Raw genomic sequence first — 23,311 nt, forward strand, 5'->3', positions numbered from 1 at the left:
AGCAGACCAGTTTAAATCAGTGGGTCCGAGTCACTTTGATTCATCCATAATGATCTCAGTGGGTTTGAGTTCAAATCACCTCTCAGCCATGAAGCTCCCTGGGTGGCTTTGGGGACCAGGCACTGCCTCTCTCAGGCAATCCTACCTCACAGGGTTGATGTGAGGATAAAAATTGAGATGGGGAGAAGTGTGCAGCCACCCTGAGCTCTTTGGTGAAAAGGCAAGATAGGAATTGTTGTTGTTTAGTCACTTAGTCCTGTCCAACTCTTTGTGACCCCCTGGACCAGAGCACGTCAGGCCCTCCTGTGTTCCACTGCCTCCCGCAGTTTGGTCAAACTCATGTTCGTAGCTTCGAGAACACTGTCCCACCATCTCGTCCTCTGCCATCCCCTTCTCCTTGTGCCCTCCATCTTTCCCAACATCAGGGTCTTCTCCAGGGAGTCTTCTCTTCTCCTGAGGTGGCCAAAGTCTTGGAGCCTCATCTTCAGGATCTGTCCTTCCAGTGAGCACTCAGGGCTGATTTCCTTCAGAATGGATTGGTTTGATCTTTTTGCAGTCCATGGGACTCTCAAGAATCTCCTCCAGCACCAGAATTCAAAAGCATCCATTCTTCGGCGATCAGCCTTCTTGATGGTCCAGCTCTCACTTCCATACATCACTATTGGGAAAACCATGGCTTGAACTATACGGACCTTTGTTGGCAAGGTGATGTCTCTAATATTAATACTAATTTATTAGTATTTATACCCTGCCCATTTGGCTGGGTTTCCCCTGCCACTCTGGGCGGCTTCCAGCAAAAAAATAAAAAAAATATTAAAACATCAGTCATTAAAAACTTCCCTAAACATGTATCTGAAGAAGTTTGCATGCACACGAGAGCTTATACCAAGAACAAACTTAGTTGGCCTCTAAGCTGCCACTGGACAGCTTATATATATATGTATGTACCGGTAAGTATATAACAACAGTAATAGAATTAGCAGCCTTGGCGCAACTTCCAGCAGGGACGCCCCGAAAGGGTTAACCTCCGAGCGGCCGCCTCCCCCCGAGAACTACTCCTCCCGGCAGCCCCCGCGGCCACCCTCCAATCCGGCGCCTCCCAGCATGCTCTGGGCGCGGCGCCGGAGTACAAAAGGCCCCTCCTTCCCCTCGGCTCTCCTCCGACCGGCGGCGCCCCGTCCCGCGACTACACTTCCCGTGGTGCTCCGCGCGGGGTGTACGGCGTCCGCCAGGCGAAGTTTTGGCCGGCGGGGTCATGGAGGCCGCTTGCGAGGGGGCGGGGCGCGGGGACGCGCCTGAGGAGAAGCAGCAGCGGCGGCGGCCGGAGGAGCCGAGCGGCGGGATGGGCGAGCGGGGAGCGGCGGGGCGGCGAGCGGCGGCGGGGGCGCCGGCAGGAGGGGGCGGCGAGCGGAGGGGCGCCGGAGACGCCGCCCAGCCCCCCGAGGGCGGAGACTTCAGGTAAACTCGGCGCCCCTCACAACCGCCGCCGTGACAGGAAACCCCCCTCCCCTCAAGAAGGCCCCCCCCATTCAGGGTCCTCGGGGGGGGAGGGTGCCCTCCGCCCCAGTGACCCCCCGTCTCCCCATCCCTCTTGGGGGGCTCTGAAGGGCAGCAAGGACAACGCCCCCCACCCACAAAAGGGCGCTGGGGGGTCCGCGGGGGTCGCTGCAGCCCCTGCTCTTTGGGGAACAGAAGAAAGCGGGGGCCTCGACGGGGTCCCCCTCGCCCGGGACCCCCAGAGCGGCCCTTACCTGAGTTGGGCGAGGGGGGGGGGAGGAGGCTGCCCTTTGGACGGGGCGGGACCCCCGGGGGGCAGTGGGGTCTTCAGCTCTCCCCCCGTCTCCTTGTCCGTCTTGGGGGGCTCTGAGGGCAGAAAGGACACCGCCCCCCACCCAGGGGCGCTGGGGGTCCGCGGGGGGCGCTGCTGCCCCTCCTCTTTGGGGGGAGGCGGAAGAAAGTGAGGTCCTCGACGGGGTCCCCTTCGCCCTGGACCCCCAGAGCGGCCCTTACCTGTCGGGGGGGGGGAGGTGGAGGGACTCACCTGTTGCCATGTACACGGGGAGGTTTTTTTGGGGTTCCTCCTCCCTTTGCACTACCTTGCCGGAGGGGTACCCCGTTTTCCCGAAACTAAGACATCCCCCGAAAATAAGACCTACTTCCAGTTTTGCCTCTGGCTGTAATATAAGACCACCCTCAAATATAACGCCTCCCCAATAATAAGGCAACTCCGGAATATTAGGCCCCCGAAGCTACTGGAAGGCGTTGTACCGTATACAGGTAATAAATTTCCTTTTTTGGTGGGTTTCAACAATAAATGTGTACAGTATTCTTCATGGAAACATAAGACATCCCCTAAAATAAGACCTAGTGCATCTTTGGGAGCAAAAATTAATATAAGACACTCTTATTTTTGGGCAAACAGGGTAGGAAAAACTCGCAGGGGGCTTATGTGTTTCCCCCCTTCATTCCACCCCATGGGTAGGCAAACTAAGACCCGGGGGGCTGTACCCAGCCCATTCACCTTCTCAGTCTGGCCCGTGGACGGCCTGGGAATCAGTGTGTTTTTACATGAGTAGAATGTGCCCTTTTATTCAAAATGCACCCCTGGGTTTCTTGTGGAGCATAGGAATTCATTCATTTTCTTTTTCTTCAAAATATAGTCCTGACCCCCACAAGGTCTGAGGGACAGAGGACTGGCCCCCTGCTGAAAAAGTTTGCTGACCCCTGTTCTACTTCCTTCTCCCCCAAAATCTAGTTTGGGGTAGAAATGGGTTGCTGAGATGATGGCTCTAGGGCACCCATTTCACGCCCTGGGTAAGCTCTGAGCAGAGTTGGTAAACCAAACCCCCTTCCCTCCTTGTGCTCCCTGCCCCCAATAAAGTAGCCGGCCTCTTCTCAAGGGGCAAAGCAGGGCAATAAAGAGGAGCAGTGAGCAGGGTGTGGCTCCTCTCACCAATCCCCACTTGGGTTCGACTTCTGACCCTGTTCTTGGCTGCTTTTCTTCCCCTTCTGCCTTCCTCCCCCCATGGCCAGGCTGCCTATCCTGCGTGACTCACCCTAGGATTTCACATACACTCTGAGTGTCTCTGTATGTTCCCTGCAGCTGCAAACGTGCTCCCTGGGTGTGCAAACCGACTGTCACAAGGTGTTCTTGGCCATGGTCCTGGGGAAATCCCAAAGCCCTGAGGCCCCACAGACTGGCTGGTCAAATGTGGCCCCCACTTGCCACTGCCTTCCTTTCCCAAATGTTGCCCATCTCCTAGACTTGCTCTATCAAGATCTAGGAGGAATGAGGATGGCTGGGCTTGCCTCCCAAAATGGACGTTTCTCCTTGAGCTTTTTTGGCCTTGTAAATAGAGGCAGGCAGGGTCTCTGCAAAAGCGCCCCCCCAACTCTCAGCAAAGCACCCACGTTGACTTAGAAAGGCTCAGGTGTTGGGAGGGCTTGTTGCAGGCAGATTCCTTCGCATCGACCCTCCGCTTTGGGGCTCTTGCTTGTGGTGCAGAATAATATTTGGGTTGAGTTAGGTGTTAAATTAAGGGATGCGGTGGGCGCTGTGGGTTAAACCACAGAGCCTAGGACTTGCCGATCAGAAGGTCGGTGGTTCGAATCCCAGCTACGGGGTGAGCTCCCGTTGCTCGGTCTCTGCTCCTGCCAACCTAGCAGTTCGAAAGCACGTCAAAGTGCAAGTAGATAAATAGGTACCGCTCCGGCGGGAAGGTAAACGGCGTTTCCGTGCACTGCTCTGGTTCTCCAGAAGCTGCTTCGTTATGCTGGCCACATGACCCGGAAGCTGTATGCCGGCTCGTATGCCGGAAGCTGTATGCTCGGCCAGTAAAGCGAGATGAGCGCCGCAACCCCAGAGTCGTCCGTGACTGGACCTAATGGTCAGGGGTCCCTTTATCTTTTAGGTGTTAAATTGGGATTGCAGGAGGAAGAACCCAGTAGATGCAGAGAGGCTGAGCAGTCCCTGGTGGTATATTTGCAGATAGCTATGACGTTGTCCCGTTCCCCTGTGAAGATGGGCAGGGGAGTCAGGTGCCCTTGGGCCATGGAGGGATTTTGGTGGGGCAAGTGCATCTCATTCTTGCCCCCCTCCCTTCTTCCAAGAGGGAAGGACTTGCAATGCAAATTCTGCTCCAAAATCACAGAAGTGGTTGGGGTGTGTGTGTGTCCTGAAGATGTGGGATACAGCAGGACGTTTTGCTACTACAAAGCAGGTGTGGACCTTGTGGGTACCTGGATGGAGGTATTCCAAGGAGCCTTCTTTGCACTGCCTTTACTGCCGCGGAGGGAAATGATCATAACTAAACAGTGGCTCTAGTTGTGGGTGGAGGAAGAGGGTAGTTAGACATTGCATGTTTTGAGGCATGTGATTTGTGCCAAAATGGAGCTGCTTCTGAACTGTTAAATGCCAAGAGGCATTCTAGAAAGGAGCCTCTCCGAGACCTGAGTTACTAGTCCCTAGTGATCCTGCGCATGTTAAATCTAGCTGACATTGCAGTGCCAGGGTGGGGACTAGATTCCTTAGGCCAGGATGTGACCCAGGAGTGGGTCCCAACCTACCTGTGGAAGACAATTAGATGTTCAGTTTCTGTTAATTGATTCTCATGGGAAACTTGCAGATTCTGGCTTCAAACAATTAACTCAAGGCAGTGTCAATTTACTCTTGGCAGAAAGCCCAGGTCAGCTTGACCTAGAAACTGCTTACTCTGATTGGTTAACGACCAGCATTCAACTCTTAACTAGGGATTGCTAGCTCAGTTTGATGTGAGGTGTGTTAGGAGTAGAAGTGCTGTGTATGGTTTTGAGAGAGAGAGAAAGAGAGGATTTATTTTGCTTTTATTTGTATGCAGAAACTCTGCTGGTTTTATTTTCTCCTTTTTAATAAATCCTGTAAATAGTTATTCTGAGTCTAGCTGACTAGTCATTACTGCCGCAACTAGCTTCTTCGCTGTGCAGGAAAACTCTGCTACGTTTGGGCTAAAGCCAATAGGGCTATGCCTGACACTTCAAAGTTCCAAGAGGTTATGGGTATTGTGCTGCCAGCCTGAGTTGCGGTGGTGTCAGCATCAACGGTGTTGGTTCCAGTAGTTCCAGAAGTTGTTGTTCCTGGCTGGTTCCTGACCGTGGTGAGCTGGTGACGCAGCGGACAGAAGGACAACAGCTGCAGCGTGTGAGTGCTGGGTGCTGTGGTTCCTGTTCTCTCGGTGGTCGTGAGTAGCTGGTTCCGGGTTCCAGGGACATCGCTCTCAAGATGGCCTCACAACCAGTTCAGATGGCTTTTGAGCGTCTGAATGACTCCAATTACTTGCTGTGGTCGGAACGCATGCAGGCAGTGCTGCAGAGGGATCGTCTCTGGCAAGTGGTGAGTAAGTTTCCTGCGAAGCCTGATGATGAAGACCTCGATGAAGACCAAAGAGCAAGGGCCACAATTGTCTTGGGGCTGGAAGATTCCCAGTTGCCGTATGTGAGGGGAATCAAGACAGCTAGAGGTGTGTGGCAAGCACTTAAAGAACTCCATGTGCGTGAGACAGCGGTTTCCAAGCTGTTCATTCGCAAGGCATTGTACAAGGCAATGTTACAGCCTGGGGTTACAATGCAGGAACACCTACACAGTTTACAGTTAAAGTTTGCTGCGCTACAGGAAAGAGACTGTGCGTTAGACCAGCAGGAGAAGGTGGCTATTATTTTGAGCTCTCTCCCGGAAAGCTGGGATAATTTAGTTTTGTCTCTAGAAGGCATGCAGGAGCGTGATTTATCCGTCAGTTACGTTACTGGGCGTTTGATTGAAGAATGGCAGAAGAGGCAAGAAAGGTCGTTGGCTGCAGAGGCTTCTACAGGCGGGCGGTTTGGAAGGAGTTCTCATGCCGTGCCAGAGGTGAAGCAAAAGCAGCCTACCGGTGAGGAGTCAGCGTTTGCTGTTAGGCGTTGTTTCCGATGTGGGTCTTCAGCGCATCTAAAACGACAATGTCCGGAGTTGGTCAAGTCTCAGTGGCCGGTGCAGGAGCAGAGACGAGATCAGCAGCAGCAGCAGCAGCAGCAGCAGCAGCGTAAAAGGAAATTCTTCAAACGAAAACAGTCGGCTCAGCTGGTGACCGGCGAGGTCAAGATTGCTGATGAGAAACAAGCGGTCTGGGTGGTCGATTCGGGAGCATCTCGCCACATCGTAAACTCAGATGACTTGTTTGTTTCCAAGAACTCAGCACAGCGCAGCCAGGTGGCTCTAGCAGACGGAAGTACTTCCGAAGTGATTTCGGGGGGTGCAGTTTTTGTTCCTTGTCTTCGTGAATGCCTGCAAAATGTACTTTGTGTGCCTTCATTAAGGAGCAATCTGATGTCTGTAGATTGTTTGCTAAAATCTGGGTTTAAAGTGTATTTTGAAGGAGACAGTTGCATTATTAAGAAGGCTGGTGAGATTTTAGGCACTGCTAAGTCTGAGGGAGGCTTGTTTTGGCTTAAAGCAGGATCTCAAGTTGCAGCAGTAGTCAGTAAATCTCAGCCTGCAGTGAATAACAAAGCTATACATGACAACTGTGTGCACTTATTGCATAGGAAATTGGGGCATGCTTGCTGGAAAAGTGTACTAAAAATGTCTGAATTGGCTGATGGGGGTGATTTAAAGAGTTGTAACAAGTACCTTGATTGTAATGTGTGTAAAAAGGTTAAAACCCACAGAGTCTCTTACCCCAGAAGTGACAGAGTTAGTGAGTCACCGCTACAGCTGGTTCACATGGACGTAATTGGTCCATTTGCTGTAAGCAGGGGTGGATCACGTTTTTCATTAACAATTGTGGATGACGCCACACGTTACTCTTGGGTTTTTCCCATGAAGAACAAGGGTGACGTGTTCACTAAGTTTAAAGGCTGGGTGGCATCTGTGGAAAGATTTCTGTCCACTAAACTTAAAAGGATTCAGACGGACAGAGGTGGCGAATTTATGTCAAATGCCTTTAGAGATTGGTTACAGAAGCGTGGCATTGGGCATAGAAAAACAAACGCTTTTTCCCCAGAGGAGAATGGCGTTGCAGAGCGAAAAAACAGATCTTTGCAAAATATGATGTTTGCCATGCTTGATGATGCTGATTTGCCCATGTCTTATTGGGGGGAGAGCATGCTCACCGCGTGTTATCTCCAAAATAGGCTCTTTCATCAAACAATAGGTACAACTCCGTACTTTAAACTGTTTCAGAAAAAACCCAAAATTGACCATTTGCATGTGTTTGGATCAAAAGCCTGGGTATTAATTCCAAAACAAATGAGAAAGAAGGGAGATCCTAAGACCAAACAGTTAGTGTTTGTGGGTTACCAGGAGCTGGGAAAAGGTTTCCGCTTTGCTGAAGGGACAAATGGCATTGTGATCTCCAGGAATGCCAGTTTTTGTGAACATAGTGGCTGGGAGAGACTACATGCCAATACTGAGGTTTGGTTTGAACCTTCCCAGGAGCTTCATGACTCTGAAGGTAGACACAGGGAGTCAGAGTCTGAGGGGGAGGAAAGTTCAGATAAGAGCTCTCAAGAAAGTGGAATTAGCCAGAGACCAGTTGCTAAGCAACAAAAGAGAGGTCGTAGTTCTGAGGAGGAAAGTGGGTCAGAAGAAAAATTTTCTCCCAGAAGATCTAAAAGACAAAACAAAGGAGTGCCTCCAGTGCGTTTTTCTCCTGATACTGCAAATGTTTTTAGTGTGATTGCAGAACCCAAGAGTTTTCAGGAGGTGTTAAAGTTACCAAAAGAGGAGGCAGAGCGCTGGAAACAGGCAATGGAGGAAGAGATGTCCTCTCTGAATGAGCACAAGGTTTTTACACCAGTAGCAGCGCCTGAGGGGGCAAAGATTGTAGGCTGCAGGTGGGTGTACAAACTTAAACCTCTGGTGACAGGAGAGTACAAATACAAAGCTCGTTTAGTGGCACAAGGATACTCTCAGAGGCCTGGAAAAGATTATGACGAGACTTTTTCCCCTACTGCTAAGGGGGACAGTGTAAGGCTGATTCTAACGCTTGGAGCAAAGAGAAAACTCCTGTTAAACCATTTTGATATCCAGACTGCATATTTACATGCATCAATATCAGAAGACCTGTATCTAGCCGAACCGCCTGGTTATGAGACAGGTTCCAATAGAGTGTTAAAATTAAACAAAGCTCTATATGGTCTCAAACAGGCTGCAAGATCTTGGAACAAATGTTTCCATGAGGCCTTAGTGTCATTTGGTTTCAAGCAGAGTACAGCTGACAATTGTGTTTATGTACGTGGTACAGGCAGTGATCAAGAGTTTTGTCTGATCTATGTAGATGATGTATTGTATGCCTGCAAAACAGATAAACAAACTAAGAGGTTTGCCAAACAATTGTCCGGTAAGTTCAAAGTGAAAGACTTAGGCCCGGTTAGGACATATCTAGGGTTGGAAGTGTGCTGGGCCCAAGATGGCAGCTGCGTAATTAGTCAGCAGAACAAAATTAAACAACTACTGACTACATACAGAATGCAGGATTGCAAAGGGGCAGTGGTGCCTATGGATCCAGGTTTCATAAAAACACTTCATACAGATGAGAGTCCTGAATTTGAACATCCTGATGTATATCACTCTGTAATTGGAAGTTTATTGTATCTAGCACAGTGGTCCAGACCTGATATTAGTTATGCAGTAGGCATATTAAGTAGATTGGTCTCAAAACCCACACTAAATGCCTGGAAAGGGGTAAAACAAGTTCTGAGGTATCTCAAACAGACAATTGGCTATATGTTACAATTAAATTCTTCAGAGGATGAAATGTTGAGTTGCTTCTGTGATAGTGACTGGGGAAATTTGCCGGATAGAAAATCTGTCACAGGACTGGTCATAATGGTCGGTGGAGCTTTAATCAGCTGGCGGTCACGCAAGCAAGACGTTGTAAGTGTGTCATCAACGGAATCAGAGTACGCCGCATTGAGTGAATTGTGCAACGAGGTGATTTATTTCAAGCATTTGTTGGCAGATTTAAATGTAAATTGTGGAGAACCAGTACAAGTTTACATTGATAATCAAGCTTGTATAACTTTAAGTAAAACAGAGGGTTTCAAATCACGTTCTAAACATATCTCTGTAAAATACCAAAATGTGTGTTGCTGTGTACAAGACAATATAATCACCTGTACTTATGTATCAAGTGAAGAAAATGTAGCAGATGTGTTAACTAAACCATTGGCAAAGGTAAAGAACAAGCGAATGTGCAAGGGTTTAGGTTTGCTGGAAAAATGATCTTCTACATAGGTGTATTTGATGTTAATTGTCCAGCAGAATCTGTGAGGGGGTGTTCAGTTTCTGTTAATTGATTCTCATGGGAAACTTGCAGATTCTGGCTTCAAACAATTAACTCAAGGCAGTGTCAATTTACTCTTGGCAGAAAGCCCAGGTCAGCTTGACCTAGAAACTGCTTACTCTGATTGGTTAACGACCAGCATTCAACTCTTAACTAGGGATTGCTAGCTCAGTTTGATGTGAGGTGTGTTAGGAGTAGAAGTGCTGTGTATGGTTTTGAGAGAGAGAGAAAGAGAGGATTTATTTTGCTTTTATTTGTATGCAGAAACTCTGCTGGTTTTATTTTCTCCTTTTTAATAAATCCTGTAAATAGTTATTCTGAGTCTAGCTGACTAGTCATTACTGCCGCAACTAGCTTCTTCGCTGTGCAGGAAAACTCTGCTACGTTTGGGCTAAAGCCAATAGGGCTATGCCTGACACTTCAAAGTTCCAAGATTAGAACCGTAGAATTGTAGTGTTGGAAGGGATCCTGAGAGCCATCTAGTCCAGCCCCCTGCAACGCAGGAATCTCAACTAGGTCATACGCGCCAGGAGGCCACCCAACTTGCGTAAAAACCTCCGAGGAAGGAGATTCCACCACCTTTTGTGAGAGTCTGTTCCCTGACATACAGCATTGTTTCAGGTAAACTAACGTACTCCACAACTTTGGATCCTGCCTGTCTTTTGAGTCACCTCATTGGTTGCTCTACCTGTCTAAGAATCTGGACAAAAGATACCTGGCAGCAGGTCTCACCAGCTTGTGCCTCGCCTGTTTTGCAAACAGAAGTGGAGGGCCCTCTCTGTCCTGTTTGCCAGCCCTGTTTTATTGAAATGGCGACACCTTGGTCTCCTGCCTGGGGCTCTGTGCTAGGGTGGAGCAGATACTTGGTCTGCATTAGGTGCCTCATTCCCTCGCTTGCCAAAACCTGCCTTGGAAGGAGACATGGAGGTGGCCGTGCAGGGGACACCTGGCTCTCCAGCTTTGGCAGATCAGGAACGACTTGTGGCACCAGGCTTCTTAGGGAGCCCACAGCTGAGCAACAAATGAGTCTTCCTCGGTCCAGTAGACCTGAAGGAGCGTCTCTACCCCCATCGTTCTGCCCGGACACTGAGGTCCAGCTCCAAGGGCCTTCTGGCAGTTCCCTCCCTGCGAGAAGTGAGGTTAAAGGGAACCAGGCAGAGGGCCTTCTCAGTGGTGGTGCCTTCCCAGTGGAACAACCTCCCACCAGATGTCAAAGAAAACAGCTACCAGACTTTTAGAAGACATCTGAAGGCAGCCCTGTTTAGGGAAGCTTTTAATGTTTGATACATTACTGTATTTTAATATTGTGTTGGAAGCCGCCCAGAGTGGCTGGGGAAGCCCAGGCAGATGGGTGGCGTAATTATATTATTATTCCTCTTCAACTCCCAGCCTGGGATTGTGGACAGTTTGTCCCTCTATCTCTGTAAGGCAGTGGTAGGCAACCTAAAGATTGGGGGCCGGATGCGGCCCAATCGCCTTCTAAATCTGGCCCACGGACGGTCCGGGAATCAGCGTGTTTTTACATGAGTAGAATGTGTGCTTTTATTTAAAATGCATCTCTGGGTTATTTGTGGGGCATAGGAATTTGTTCATATTTCCCCCCAAAATATAGTCTGGTCTACCACATGGTCCGAGGGACGGTGGAACGGCCCCCTGCTGGAAAAGGTTGCTGACCCCTGCTGTAAGGCTTTCCCTGGCAGCAGCCTTGCAAGGACTTGGGCAAGGGCCTTTTCCCACGGAGGGGTCTCTGCCTTCCCTTGCAGATGCTGAAGGCGACCCTTGGGCAGGAATGGCTTTTGTGCCTCCTGGTGTCCCTGGGGAGGCTGGTGGTTGTAGTCTGGCTGGGAGACACTTGGTTCAGCGGCCTGATCAAAAGAGCGTCAAACGGTGTGGCTGCTTCAAAGCCGGAAGGAGCAAGGACTATTGTGGGGCAGAGAGAAGCTCTTCGATTCAGGTAGCAGCAGGCGGCTGGTCTCCTGCGTCTCTGCTCAAAGGGCACAAGGAATCTGAGCTGAGCTGCCGCTGAGCATGGCTGACCCAGAAACGCTCCGTTGTTGGCGGGTTTTTTTTTGGGGGGGAGCCCTTTGAACTCAGCTCCTTCCTTGCTGGGCTCTTGGGCTCTGTGTTGCAGTTCCAGCATCACAGCTCCTAAAAGTGGAAGGCGGTATTTTGAGACATTTGGGTTTTTAGTACAGTGGTACCTTGGGATGCAAACGGGATCCGTTCCGGAGCCCCGTTCGCATCCTGAACAGAACAGAAGACGCAACAGTGCGTCTGCTTGGGTCGCGTTTTGCTGCTTCCGTGCATGCGTGTGACGTCATTTTGACCATCTGCGCATGTGCAAGCGGCAAAACCTGGAAGTAACGTGCTTTGTTACTTCTGGGTCGCCACGGAGCGCAACCCGAAAATACTTAGCCTGAAGCCTATTTATCCTGAGGTATGACTTTACTGGGACGTGGGTGGTGCTGTGGTCTAAAGCACAGAGCCTAGGCCTTGCTGATCAGAAGGTCGGTGGTTCGAATCCCCGCGACGGGGTGAGCTCCCATTCCTGGCTGAGGGAGCCAGCATACAGCTTCCGGGTCATGTGGCCAGCATGACTAACCTGCTTCGGGTGAACAAGAGCAGCGCATGGAAACGGCGTTTACCTTCCCACAGGAGCGGTACCTATTTATCTACTTGCACTTTGATGTGCTTTTGAACTGCTAGGTTGGCAGGAGCTGGGACAGAGCAACGGGAGCTCACCCCGTCGTGGGGATTCGAAACGCCAACCTTCTGATCAGCGAGTCCTGGGCTCTGTGGTTTAACCCACAGCGCCACCCACGTCCTCAGGGCTACATTTACCTTTTTATGACTGTACTATTTCTAGTGACTCATAAGCTTTTTTGGGACCAGCAGCTCAGGGGCATGAACTTGAAAAATGTGCAGGTGAATAGAACACCAGGTTCCCCACAATATTTCGGCCCTTGGAGAACTTCGTCTAAGCTGCCCGGTATATGTGTGTCTGAGGCAGTCATTGAGGCACTGATCTACTTTTATGAGCTGATCACTTGTGGGCAACTTCCGTAATCTTGAAGGGGTGTTTGGAATGAGCAGTGATCCATAAGGACAGCCTGCTAGATCAAGCCAATGGGAGCCCATCTAGGCCAGCCTTCTATTCTCACAGTGGCCAACCAGATGCCCTAGTTGGAAGCCTGCAAGAAGGATTCAAACGCAAGATCCTTTTTCTCTCCTGTGGTTTCCAGAAACTGGCATTCAGAAGCATTTCCATCACGGCTAGGAGCAAGGAGGGATGTATTGCTAGAGCAGTCAAATATCCTTTCCTACCTTCCTAGACATTCCCACAGCCATCCATAGCTCTCTCCTCCTCCATGAATTCGTCCTGTCTTTTAATGCCACCCCTGCCCCCTGCGTAAGGGAGTTCCAGAGTTTAACTGCATTGCATGAAACGTTTCTCTGTCTAATTTCTCCAAGAGTCGGACACAACTAAACAGAGGCCTCTTCAATAGATCAACGTAATGCCCAATACCAGGTTGAAGTCCAAATCATGTTTTCGGTTTTATAATTTTTGACCTGGTGATATTTCACAAGAGTGTGTGTGTGCACGCTATGCAGAAATCACAATGTGGGGAAAACCATGAAGCAAGCTAATGCTTCTATGTCAGGCTTCCTCAACCTCGGCCCTCCAGATGTTTTGAGACTGCAATTCCCATCATCCCGGACCACATCTGGAGGGCCGAGGTTGAGGAAGCCTGTTCTATACATTCTTGCCGTCCCTGTTAACTCGGCTCATCTCTCCCCTGGCAGTGAATCCTAAGAGCAGGAGCCGGCAAAAATCACGTTGCGGGGAAAACTGTGAAGCCAGCCCATGGCTCTGCGTAGCTCCATCCTTATTTTAGATATCGGTACAGTATATCAGTGTTTAGCTGATGTTGAAAACCAGACATTGCCCAGCCCTACTGCATGCCATGAATAATTTTATAAATTTCTGTCATGTCACCTCTTATCTTTGTGCCGCTTCCCCTATCTAAACCACCTCCTGCGAGAGAAGGAAAAGTGTAAGCTTGCCTAGGAGAATGTGGTTTTCTCCTGCTAGGTCAGTTCCCTTTCTTGGTGGAATGTAGCTGTGGGTGGCTGGCCCCCAGCTCAGCCAAGAGATCGAGATAAAAGGCTTATCCAAACAGATTAAGGGCTGTGATGGATGCTCCAGCAACACTGCCTTGCTTGGGGCTTAATTCCTGGGATTAAGAAACACCCTGGGGTCAAGTAGGGGAAATGGCTCAGATTTGTGGAGGGGAATGGAAGATTGTTGGGCTGGAGAATGCGGAAGAATCCCTTTTGCCTCATGCACCTAATACAGTGGTGTCCAAACTTTTTTCAAAGAGGGCCAGGTTTGATGAAGTGAAGGGTCGTGAGGGCCGACCAAAGGGCCAACCAAAATTGTTGACCTTTTTTTAGGTTTGAAGTTGTTGAGCTTTCCCCCCCAGGATTCTGCCCTGGGAATTAAACTGCAACAGGGGCCAGGTTAGGCCCCAATAATGGACTTTGGCCCCTTCATGGATCACTGCCTTGCCATGGCAAAGGGGCTTGGATAACTCAGAGAAGCTATGAACTATGCCAAGCAGGGCACCCAAGATGGACAGGTCATAGTGGAGAGTTTTGACCAAACATGATCCACCTGGAGTAGGAACCGGCAAGCCACTCCAGTATCCCTGTCAAGAAAACTCCATGGACACAAGATGGTGGGACAGTGTTCTCGAAGCTATCAACATGAGTTTGACCAAACTGTGGGAGGCAGTGGAACACAGGAGTGCTTGGTGTGCTCTGGTCCAGGGGGTCACGAAGAGGCGCTTCCCCCTGCCACCAGCCTCCAAACCAGGTTGGGGGAGAGTGGGATGGCGGCGTTCCGCCTCCCCGCTGTCCCCCAAGCTTGTGGGGCTGGCGGCAGGGAGAAGCGCGCTTCTCCCCAACGCCAGCCTCCAAACCAGGTCGGGGAACCGAAGCCTGGGGTGCACTGTGCAGTGCGCCCCGGGCTTCAAGATGTGGGCTGCTATCCGCAAGCCTAGGGAGCCCGACGGGAACTCCCGCGGGGCTCCCAAGTCTTGCGGAGAGCTTCCTGAAGTCTGGAGAGCGAGAGGGGTCGGTGCGCACTGACCCCTCTCGCTCTCTAGGCTTCAGCGAAAGCCTGCACTCGCCCCATAGGACGCACACACATTTCCCCTTCATTTTTGGAGGGGGAAAAGTGCGTCCTATAGGGCGAAAAATACGGTACGTTTTTATTGAATTTTTATTGATGTTAGCTGCCCTGAGCCTGGCTCTGGCCAGGGAGGGCGGGGTATAAATAAAACTTATTATATTATTATTAGTCCAGGATCCTGAACTCACAGTGGCCAACCAGGTGCCCCCACGGGAAATCCTCAGGCAGGATCCAAGCACAAGAGCCCCCTCCTCTCTCAAGGTTTTCAGCGACTGCGAGGGCAGAGCACAGCTTCTCTGGATAATAGTTATTGAGAGCCCAATCATAGAATCTGAGCTGGAAGCAGCTAGGGCTGGGCAACACCTGCCCTCCAAGCATTGTGATATACAGTGGTACCTTGGTTTAGGAGCTTAATCCGTTCCGGAAGTCTGTTCTTAAACCAAAACCATTCTTAAACTGAGGCACGCTTTCCCTAATGAGACCTCCTACTCCTGGTGCCAGTCCACCGTTCGGATTCTGTTCTTAAACCGAGGTAAAGTTCTCAAACCGGGACACTATTTCCGGTTTGGCGGAGTTTGTAAACCGAATTGTTCTTAAACAGAACTGTTCTTAAACCAAGGTATCACCAGCTATAAACATTGTGATGTACTGATAGAATAATGATAATACGACTAAAATTTATTATTTCTATGCTACACATCTGACTGGGTAACCCCAGCCACTCTGGGCGGCTTCCAACAATATCTCACAATGTCTGAAATAAGGATGGAGCTCTCTAGAGGCATTCATGGTTTCTCCCCCCCCCCACCTTGTGATTTCTGCACACACATATCATGATTTGTGATATATTGCCAGGTCAAAAATTATGCAACCAATATCATGATATGGACTTCGAACCAGTTTTTTGGATGATACTGCATTGGCCTGAATATAAGCCTCACTCCCCCCCCCCCAAATTCTGACTGAAAAGTTAAACTGCAGCTTAAATTTGTGACCTTACAAAAATTGGCTTTTGTAATATCGCTGCTGAAATAGACATGCGGTAAAATGGAATGGGTGAGAGTGCCTGCGGAATTTTAAGGGAGCGGCTTATATTCGGGTATTGTCTTTTTTTTCTCCCCCCCCCCCCGAATTTTAAAGGTGCGGCTTATATTCGGGCCAATACGGTATATCACCCAGCTCTGGAACATTGCAACCCCCTGCGATGCAAGAATCTCAGCTGCAGCATCCATGACGGGTGGCAATTGAACCTTTGTTGAAAAACCTCCCAAGGAAGGGGAGAGGTCCACAGCCTCTCCTCTATGAACTTGTCTAACCTCCTTTTGAAGCCCTCCCAAGTTGGTGGCCCTCACCGCCTCCTGTGGAGCAGCCCCCCCCTCTACAAAACCCCTGGTGCCTCCCAGATGCTTTGACTCCCAATTCCCATCCGCCTCAGTCAGCACTGGGGAGAAGCCACAGAAGGTTTTGGGCATGCGTGCTTTGGGATGCGAATGTGGCTGTGCATTAACCTCTTCTCCCTGCCTGCGTCTAGGGCCGGCCTGCTTCTGCCCCTGCTTCCTCTAACCTCTCCATCCTTCCTTTCTTCCTCCTTCCCTCCCAGATGCCACAGACTTCAGGATTCCCTGCTGAGCTCCGCCAGTGGCTACAGCAACTACCGGGGTATATTGAACTGGTGTGTTGTCATGCTGGTGAGTAGCAAGAATTTGCCCCTCTGCCCTTGCCCTCCTGCCTTGAGGCTGCTTGGCACCCTGTGCCAGGTCTCTCGCTGCACCTCTGCCCTCCTGAGTCTCCCGGCGGCGGCAGCAGCAGCTGCCAATCTCCAGACAGAGGCACCCGGATCCCTTCCCTGCAGAGGAGCTGGTCAGGAGCCAGGCAGACGGACACACTCCAGGGGCAAGGAGGCCATTGTGGCCTTCCCTGATGGCACAGAAGGGTTATTGTGGTGTCGATAGGCCGGCAATCTGTTCCCAGGATGCTGGCTCCTGGGGTAATAATAATAATAATAATAATAATAATAATAATAATATATTTGTATTCCGCCCACCTGGCTGAGTTTCCTGAGCCACTCTGGGCGGCTTCCAATCGAGTGTTAAAAACAATACAGCATTAAGTATTAAAAACTTCCCTAAACAGGGCTGTTGTCAGACATCTTTTAAAGATAGGATAGCTGCTTATTTCCTTGACATCTGAAGGAAGGGCGTTCCACAGGGCGGGCGCAACCACCAAGAAGGCCCTCTGTCTGGTTCCCTGTAACCTCACTTCTCGCAAAAAATGAAGTGAAGCTGCGTGCCTTTGCTGGGGGAGGAGGCCTTAATCAGCCTGGGCAAAATGCTTGAACAAATCATGGGGCGAGATAACCCGCCTTCTTCTGGCTGCTTAACTCTTGGCTAGTGTGGGGTCTGAGCTTTAATAATAATAATAATAATAATTTATTTGTATTCCGCCCACCTGGCTGAGTTTCCTGAGCCACTCTGGGCGGCTCCCAATCGAGTGTTAAAAACAATACAGCATTAAGTATTAAAAACTTCCCTAAACAGGGCTGCCTTCAGATGTCTTCTAAAAGTCGGATAGTTATTTATTTCCTGGACATCTGATGGGAGGGCGGGCATCACTACGGAGAAGGCCCTCTGCCTGGTTCCCTGTAACTTGGCTTCTCACAGTGAGGGAACCGCCAGAAGGCCCTCGGAGCTGGACCTCAGTGTCCAGGCAGGACGATGGGGGTAGAGACTCTGCTTCAGCTAATCAAGCAATCAAGTCAGGGGAGGCATGCTCCATCCATCTGAAGAGAGCCTCCAAGTTGAGAGGCAGTGTACCTGTGAATATGAGGTGCTGGGGCACACACAACACACACACACATGCCTGAGGGATGTCTGTTTCTGCCTTCACGCTGACTTTGTGGGCTACCTGGAGCACTTAGGGTTGCCATGGAAATGGGGTAGTCTGGTCCAGTACGTTCCTCTAATAACAACAGTAATACTTATAATTTTTTTGTTTATGCCCTGCCCATCTGGCTGGGTTGCCACTGCCACTCTGGGCAAGGGGCAGCCCCAGCAGAAACTGGTCCTGCCAAGGTGCACAGAGGCATTGGCTAAGCCTGGAATTAGTCTGTGAAACTGAGCAGGCAGGACTTGGAAAGGAAGACGGGCAGCCTGTCTGTTCTTTTGCTTTGATGCTACTCCTGCAACACTCTTGGGTGGGGGGCGGCCTTGGTGCTTGGCTGGCGAAGGCAGCAATTGGCACATACTCCAGAGCGCTCTCTGGCCCCCTAGCCACTGGGCTCCACTCTGAGGCTGCCCTGCCCTGCCTTGCCAGGATAGAAAGCTATGTGATGCTTCCAGGAAAGGCTCAACTTCCAGACTGGGATGTTTATGGGGAATTAGCTTTCAGTGCCTGTTCTCTCCTACCCTGCAACTCCACTTACCCTCTTTGTGTAGGGGGCTTTCCAGTTTCAACCCCCAAACCATTCTGCTTTGGGTTCAGCTGGAGCCAGCATGTCAGGGGCCAATCCCAAAAAAGCCCCGCTCTTTGAACTGCCGTCTGTGCATCCCCATCCCTAACCAGCTTCTTCCTGAAGCCCCCCTTTGCTGACGTACCACCCTCCCACACTTCCTAAGGGGAAAACTGTGGCTTGTGGGCCTGATCCCTCCTGCTATGCTCCCTCCTTGTTGTGGGGTGCTAGACAGGGTGGAGAACACTTCCTTGCCCTGCATGTCATGTTAAGGGTGGGCTGGGTGGAAGAAATGCTCCCTTTTTCCTCCAAGGCAGCCCGGATGTTGTTTAAGCTCCCCTCGGTCCGTCTGTCCCCAGTGGAGGAGAGGTGAGCTCAAGAACGCAGCAGGAGGGTGGTGTTGAAAGAGGCAGGGCAGGGCCCCCCCCTTGCGGAGTCCCTTCCACCTTTGCTCCCCACGACCTTTGCTCCCGGGACATAACCCTGCTCACCCTCGATTGGGAAATCAGGAAGCAGGCAGGCTTGTGGTTTAGCCACATGCCTCGCTATCTTTCCATCTCTTTCCTTGTCCTCCTCCTCTGTAGCAACTGCTCAGGGTGAAACTCGCCCACACGGGCTGGAAGGTGTGTGGCAAGACGGTGTGGCTGGTCCTGCTGCCCACCCCACAGCAAAATGATGATGATATTAAGTTAATTAATTTTATCCGGCACTCTGGACGGATTCCAATAAAATATAAAAACAGTAGAACATTGAGAACTTCCATAAGGAGGTGAGGTGACATTGCAGAATGGAGATTAAACAAAGAAATAGTAGAGGAAGGTAAAAATAATAATTAAAGAGTATTTTGAGTTTGACCTCAATCAAGGGGTGGATGAGAATGGGGTCTGGGACGGAAGCAAGGCAGTCCTAGGGGCTTACTAATACAACAGAATGCGTATCTGAGGAAGTCGGAAGAAAGTAAAAAAATGGAAAATATTAATATTGGGAAATTGGAAAATATTTAATATTGGAAATATTAAATGAGTTAGGAAGGAAAGGGGAAAAAATAATACAAAAACCTGGAAATGTAGAAATATTACAAGATTTACGATATTTACAATATTAAAAACTATTACAAACGGCTCTCTAAGCTGCCTGACCAGTCGCCAGAATTGTAGCTCTGTTGCCCCCGGTTGCTCCCCTCCCAAACTGATCAGTCCCGCAGAATCCTCTTTAGTGCTGGGGGAGGGAAGGGCCTGAGACCAGCCTCCCATTGCACTGCATTTTCTCATTTGTATCCTTATTTATTTCACAAAATTTACGCACCTCCAAGTGGTTTACAGAAAAGATAAAGCCATAAAAATTGGGGGTGGGGGGCGAGAATTGCAATACATTAAAATGTGCAATAAGTTAAAACACTAAATCAGATTATAATTCCTTCCAGCATTTCTAAGCATGTGGGCAGGCTTGTCTGAACAGGAAAGTTTTAGCAGAAATTCTGCACTGAAGGCGCCTGATGGCTATCGAGAGACAGTTATGGCCGGTTTTTGAGATTGTGATTGGAAGGAAGGGGTTTAGGGTTGGCATTTGCTGTGGGATCTGCTGCTCACTTCTATCCCCTCTGTCTTCCAGGTCTTGAGCAATGCTCGCCTCTTCCTAGAGAACCTCATCAAGTAAGTCTTGCGCTCCTCTTAGGTTGGGGTGGGGGGCTGGCAGCAGTGGAGAGACCTCACCTGGGATGCTACAATTCTGCCATAGCAGATCAGAGTGGGTGTGACAGGCTGCCTTTGGGGGCAGGCATAGGCAAGCTCCGGCCCACCAGATGTTTGGGACTACAATTCCCATCATCCCTAGCTAACAGGACCAGTGTTTATGCTCTATGTGGGGCTGCCCTTGAAGCTGGTGCAGAATGCTGCAGCGAGGCTCCTCACGGGGTCTCTGCCATGGGAGCATATTCACCCAGTGCTTTTCCAGCTGCACTGGCTCCCGGTGGAATACAGGGTCAGATTTAAGGTGCTGGTTTTGACCTTTAAAGCCCTTCACGGCCTAGGACCCTCGGACCTATGGGACCGCCTCTCCCGGTCTGCCCCACGGAGAGCCTCAAGGTATGGCAACACCCTAGTGGTCCCGGGCCCTAAGGACGTTAGATTAGCTTCAACCAGAGCCAGGGCCTTTTCAACACTGGCCCCGGCCTGGTGGAACGCTCTGCCTCATGAAACCAGGGCCCTGCAGGATCTGATTTCCTTCCGCAGGGCCTGTAAGACAGAGATAATCCGCCTGGCCTTTGGCTTGGAGCCAATTTGATTCCCTCCCCCTCTTTTCTTTTTCCTTTCTCCTCCTTTGATGAGGCTGCATTTTAATATTTTAATGTTTCAATATTTTAATTCTTGTATTTTAATCTTGTTTTTAAGTTGTAGTCATTCAACTTGTTTTTATTATTGCTTGTTAGCCGCCCTGAGCCTGGCCTTGGCTGGGGAGGGCGGGGTATAAATAAAAATTATTATTATTATTATTAGTCCCAAACATCTGGAGGGCCAGAGTTTGCCTATGCCTGCTTTGGGGACCTGTCTCTTGTTGCTCTCAGAAGCAACAAGGAGGGCGGCAGATCCTGGGAACTTGCGGGGGGGGGGGGAGGAGGAGGGGGGCTGCAGCTCAAGGGCAGAGCACCTGCTTGGCTTGCAGAAGGTTGCTGATTCAATCCTCAGCATCTCCAGGCAGGACTGGGAGAGAGCCATGGCTGCCGGACAGTGCAGACCTGTAGGGACATAGGAAGGCACCGTCTGAGTCGGACCATGCAAGCTCAGCACTGGTGGGCTGGCAAGATGGTTTCCTGCTGCTCCAGAGTGGAGGACTCGAACCCATGGCTTCAAGGGACAAGGAGGTGCCAGCTAAACATTAGGAGGCACTTTATGAGGGCGAGAGCCTTTCAGCAGCACAGAAGATGACCTCGGGAGATGGCTGACTCTCCTCCCTTGGAGGTTTTTAAGCAGAGCTTGGGTGACCATCTGCCAGAGATTGTTTACAGGTGAAACTCGGAAAATTAGAATATCGTGGAAAAGTTCATTTATTTCAGTAATTCAACATAAAATTCTACTTCTCAGAGGTCCAGTATTGTTCTATTTGCAGTCCTTGTTTTGCTGATTTCATTTATTATTCTAATTTTCTGAGATTGTTAATTTGGGGTTTTCATCAGCTGTATGTCATAATCATCACAATTATAACAAATAAAGGCTTGACATATCTCACTTTGCATGTCATGAGTCTATCTCATATATTAGTTTCACCTTTTAAGTTGAATTACTGAAATAAATGAACTTTTCCACGATATTCTAATTTTCCGAGTTTCACCTGTAGTTGTGATTCCTGCATGCCAGGGGAGCCTAGGAGGCCATGACCCCCAGAGGTCCCTTCCAACTTTATGAAAAACTTTTCTCCTGCAACACAGGGCTGTAGTGATGCTTGCCAGTTCTGTCCAAGTTTGCCCATCTCTTCCAAGCCCTCTGGGTGTCTTGCAGGAGCTGGCTAAAATCCGCTGCCTTGTTTCTGAGTGGCTTCTAGTTTCTCCCTCCCCGAGTGGGGTATCCCTAGGCCTGGGGTGGCTTGATCCCGAGAGCACCTCCTTGTCAATGCGCAGCTCGGCTGCCCAGCACATCTCCTGGGAAGCCACATGCCTCTTGTTGTCCTGCCCTTCTCCCAGAGGACATGGAGCCAGCAGACAGGAGAAGGCCTTCTGCATCAAGCAAGTCCTCCCATAGGGGTGTGGAACACAGGGCTGCAGCTTTCTCACCCAAGCCTCCTCCTTCCTGGGTCTGCGTTGTCCAACTGGGATGGAGAAGAGAGTGCCTCTGACTATGTGCTCCTTCCCTCCTCAGGTACGGCATCTTGGTGGACCCCATCCAGGTCATCTCCCTGTTCCTGAAAGACCCCTACAGCTGGCCTGCGCTGTGCCTTATTATCGGTGAGTTGAGTGATCTCGGCATTTGTCTTGAATTTCTCTGCGTGACCCAGCAGACGCCTGGTCTCCGCTTGGCTCCTTCCACTTGCACCTCTTGAAGAGCTTCTTGCTTACAAAACTCCTCGCGGCCTCTGTGTCCTGCAGCTTTTGGGTCCCTGGTGCTGCCGGTCTCCTTCACCGTTCAGATCAGGGCTCTTGAGTGAGGCAGTGCATGTGCATGAGAAAGAGAGAGAGAGAGAGGGGTTGGAGGTGGCGGGGGATGAGTGGATGGGAGTGCCTCTTCTGGGGGTCCCTTCCAACCTGCAGGCTTGCAAATTCCTGGTCAGGCTGAGAACAGGGACCCAAATCCTTGTTCCTGGTGCACTGCCCAGCAATGATTGCCAACATCTGCTTTCCCCCCAGTGGCCAATGTGTTCGCTCTGGCAGCTCTGCACATTGAGAAGAGGCTGGCGGCGGTAAGTGTGCTTTGGGGGGCAAGCTGGGATCCCTTGCGAAGCGGGCTCTCTTTAGGGCTTAGGCTCAGGCTATCTGAAGGGTCGTGTTCAGCCATACGGACCTGCCTGGGCTCTGAGACCTTCAGGGGAGGCCCTTCTCTCAGTTCCGCCACCCTCACTGGCATGCTGGGTGGCGGTGCAGGAGAGGGCCTTCTCGGTGGTGGCTCCTCCAAGATAACTCTGGCTTTCCTAGAGAAGCCAGACTGGCTCCCTCCTCCTTGTCCTCCTGCTGGCCAGTGAAGACTGTGTTTTCCCAACAGGCCGTTGGGAACACTGACTGTTCTTCTTTTTAAGGAATCGCTTGTCATAGTGCTGCGCTGTTTTTATTACCAGTATTTATTTATCTATCTATATATATAATGTATATGTGTGTGTGTGTATATAATTTTTTAAAATACTGTTTTAATCCTATTAGAGTTTAATTCCCCTTTTGACTGTTACAGCTGATAATGCTTTCAGCTTTGTATCTGCACCATATTGATTTGTTTAAGCTGCCTTGAGTCCTGGTTTACAACACCCTGATTTTAGGGGTGGGCAGGGTGCGCTTAAGGTGGCCATAGAGCATTGCCCCTGTTTCCCTTCCTTCCGCAGGGCTCTTTGTCGGAGCACCTTGGGGCCGTCCTGCACACCATTAACCTCCTGACAATCTTATGCTTCCCTGCGCTGGTGACTCTTGCTGTCACCTCCATCACGCCAGGTGAGTGAACAGCCGCCGCCCCCCCCCGACCTGTGGACTTGCTCTGAAAAGGCAGCTTTCTGTTACGGGCTCCTGGGTGGCAGGGCCCCTAGATTGGGGGGCCGGTTGCAGGAGAGGTGTACGTTTCTTCTCTCTCTCTGCATAACTAGCCTATAGTGCAGAATCAGCACCTGCATTTGACGTCCCATCCCCTCTTGCCTGGTCCATCCCACCCGCCACTCACATCTGGCACCCAGGAGGTAGCTTGG

General features: G+C 50.4%; 1 protein-coding gene across 1 annotated transcript in view; it reads left to right on the forward strand.

The window, feature by feature from the left end:
* The first annotated feature begins 1,240 nt into the window (after window positions 1-1,240).
* Window positions 1,241-23,311, forward strand: part of DGAT1 (diacylglycerol O-acyltransferase 1) — a 33,350-nt gene continuing 11,279 nt past the window's right edge. Inside the window, exons 1-6 of the mRNA XM_081918876.1 lie at window positions 1,241-1,458; window positions 16,091-16,178; window positions 19,550-19,590; window positions 21,790-21,875; window positions 22,275-22,327; window positions 22,958-23,063. Coding sequence (XP_081775002.1) covers window positions 1,256-1,458; window positions 16,091-16,178; window positions 19,550-19,590; window positions 21,790-21,875; window positions 22,275-22,327; window positions 22,958-23,063 — 577 coding nt within the window. The 5' untranslated portion in view covers window positions 1,241-1,255. The remainder of the gene's footprint in view (window positions 1,459-16,090; window positions 16,179-19,549; window positions 19,591-21,789; window positions 21,876-22,274; window positions 22,328-22,957; window positions 23,064-23,311) is intronic.

This window comes from Podarcis melisellensis, assembly GCF_964234715.1.
Source record: "Podarcis melisellensis genome assembly, chromosome: 7".
NCBI classification, from domain to species: domain Eukaryota; kingdom Metazoa; phylum Chordata; class Lepidosauria; order Squamata; family Lacertidae; genus Podarcis; species Podarcis melisellensis.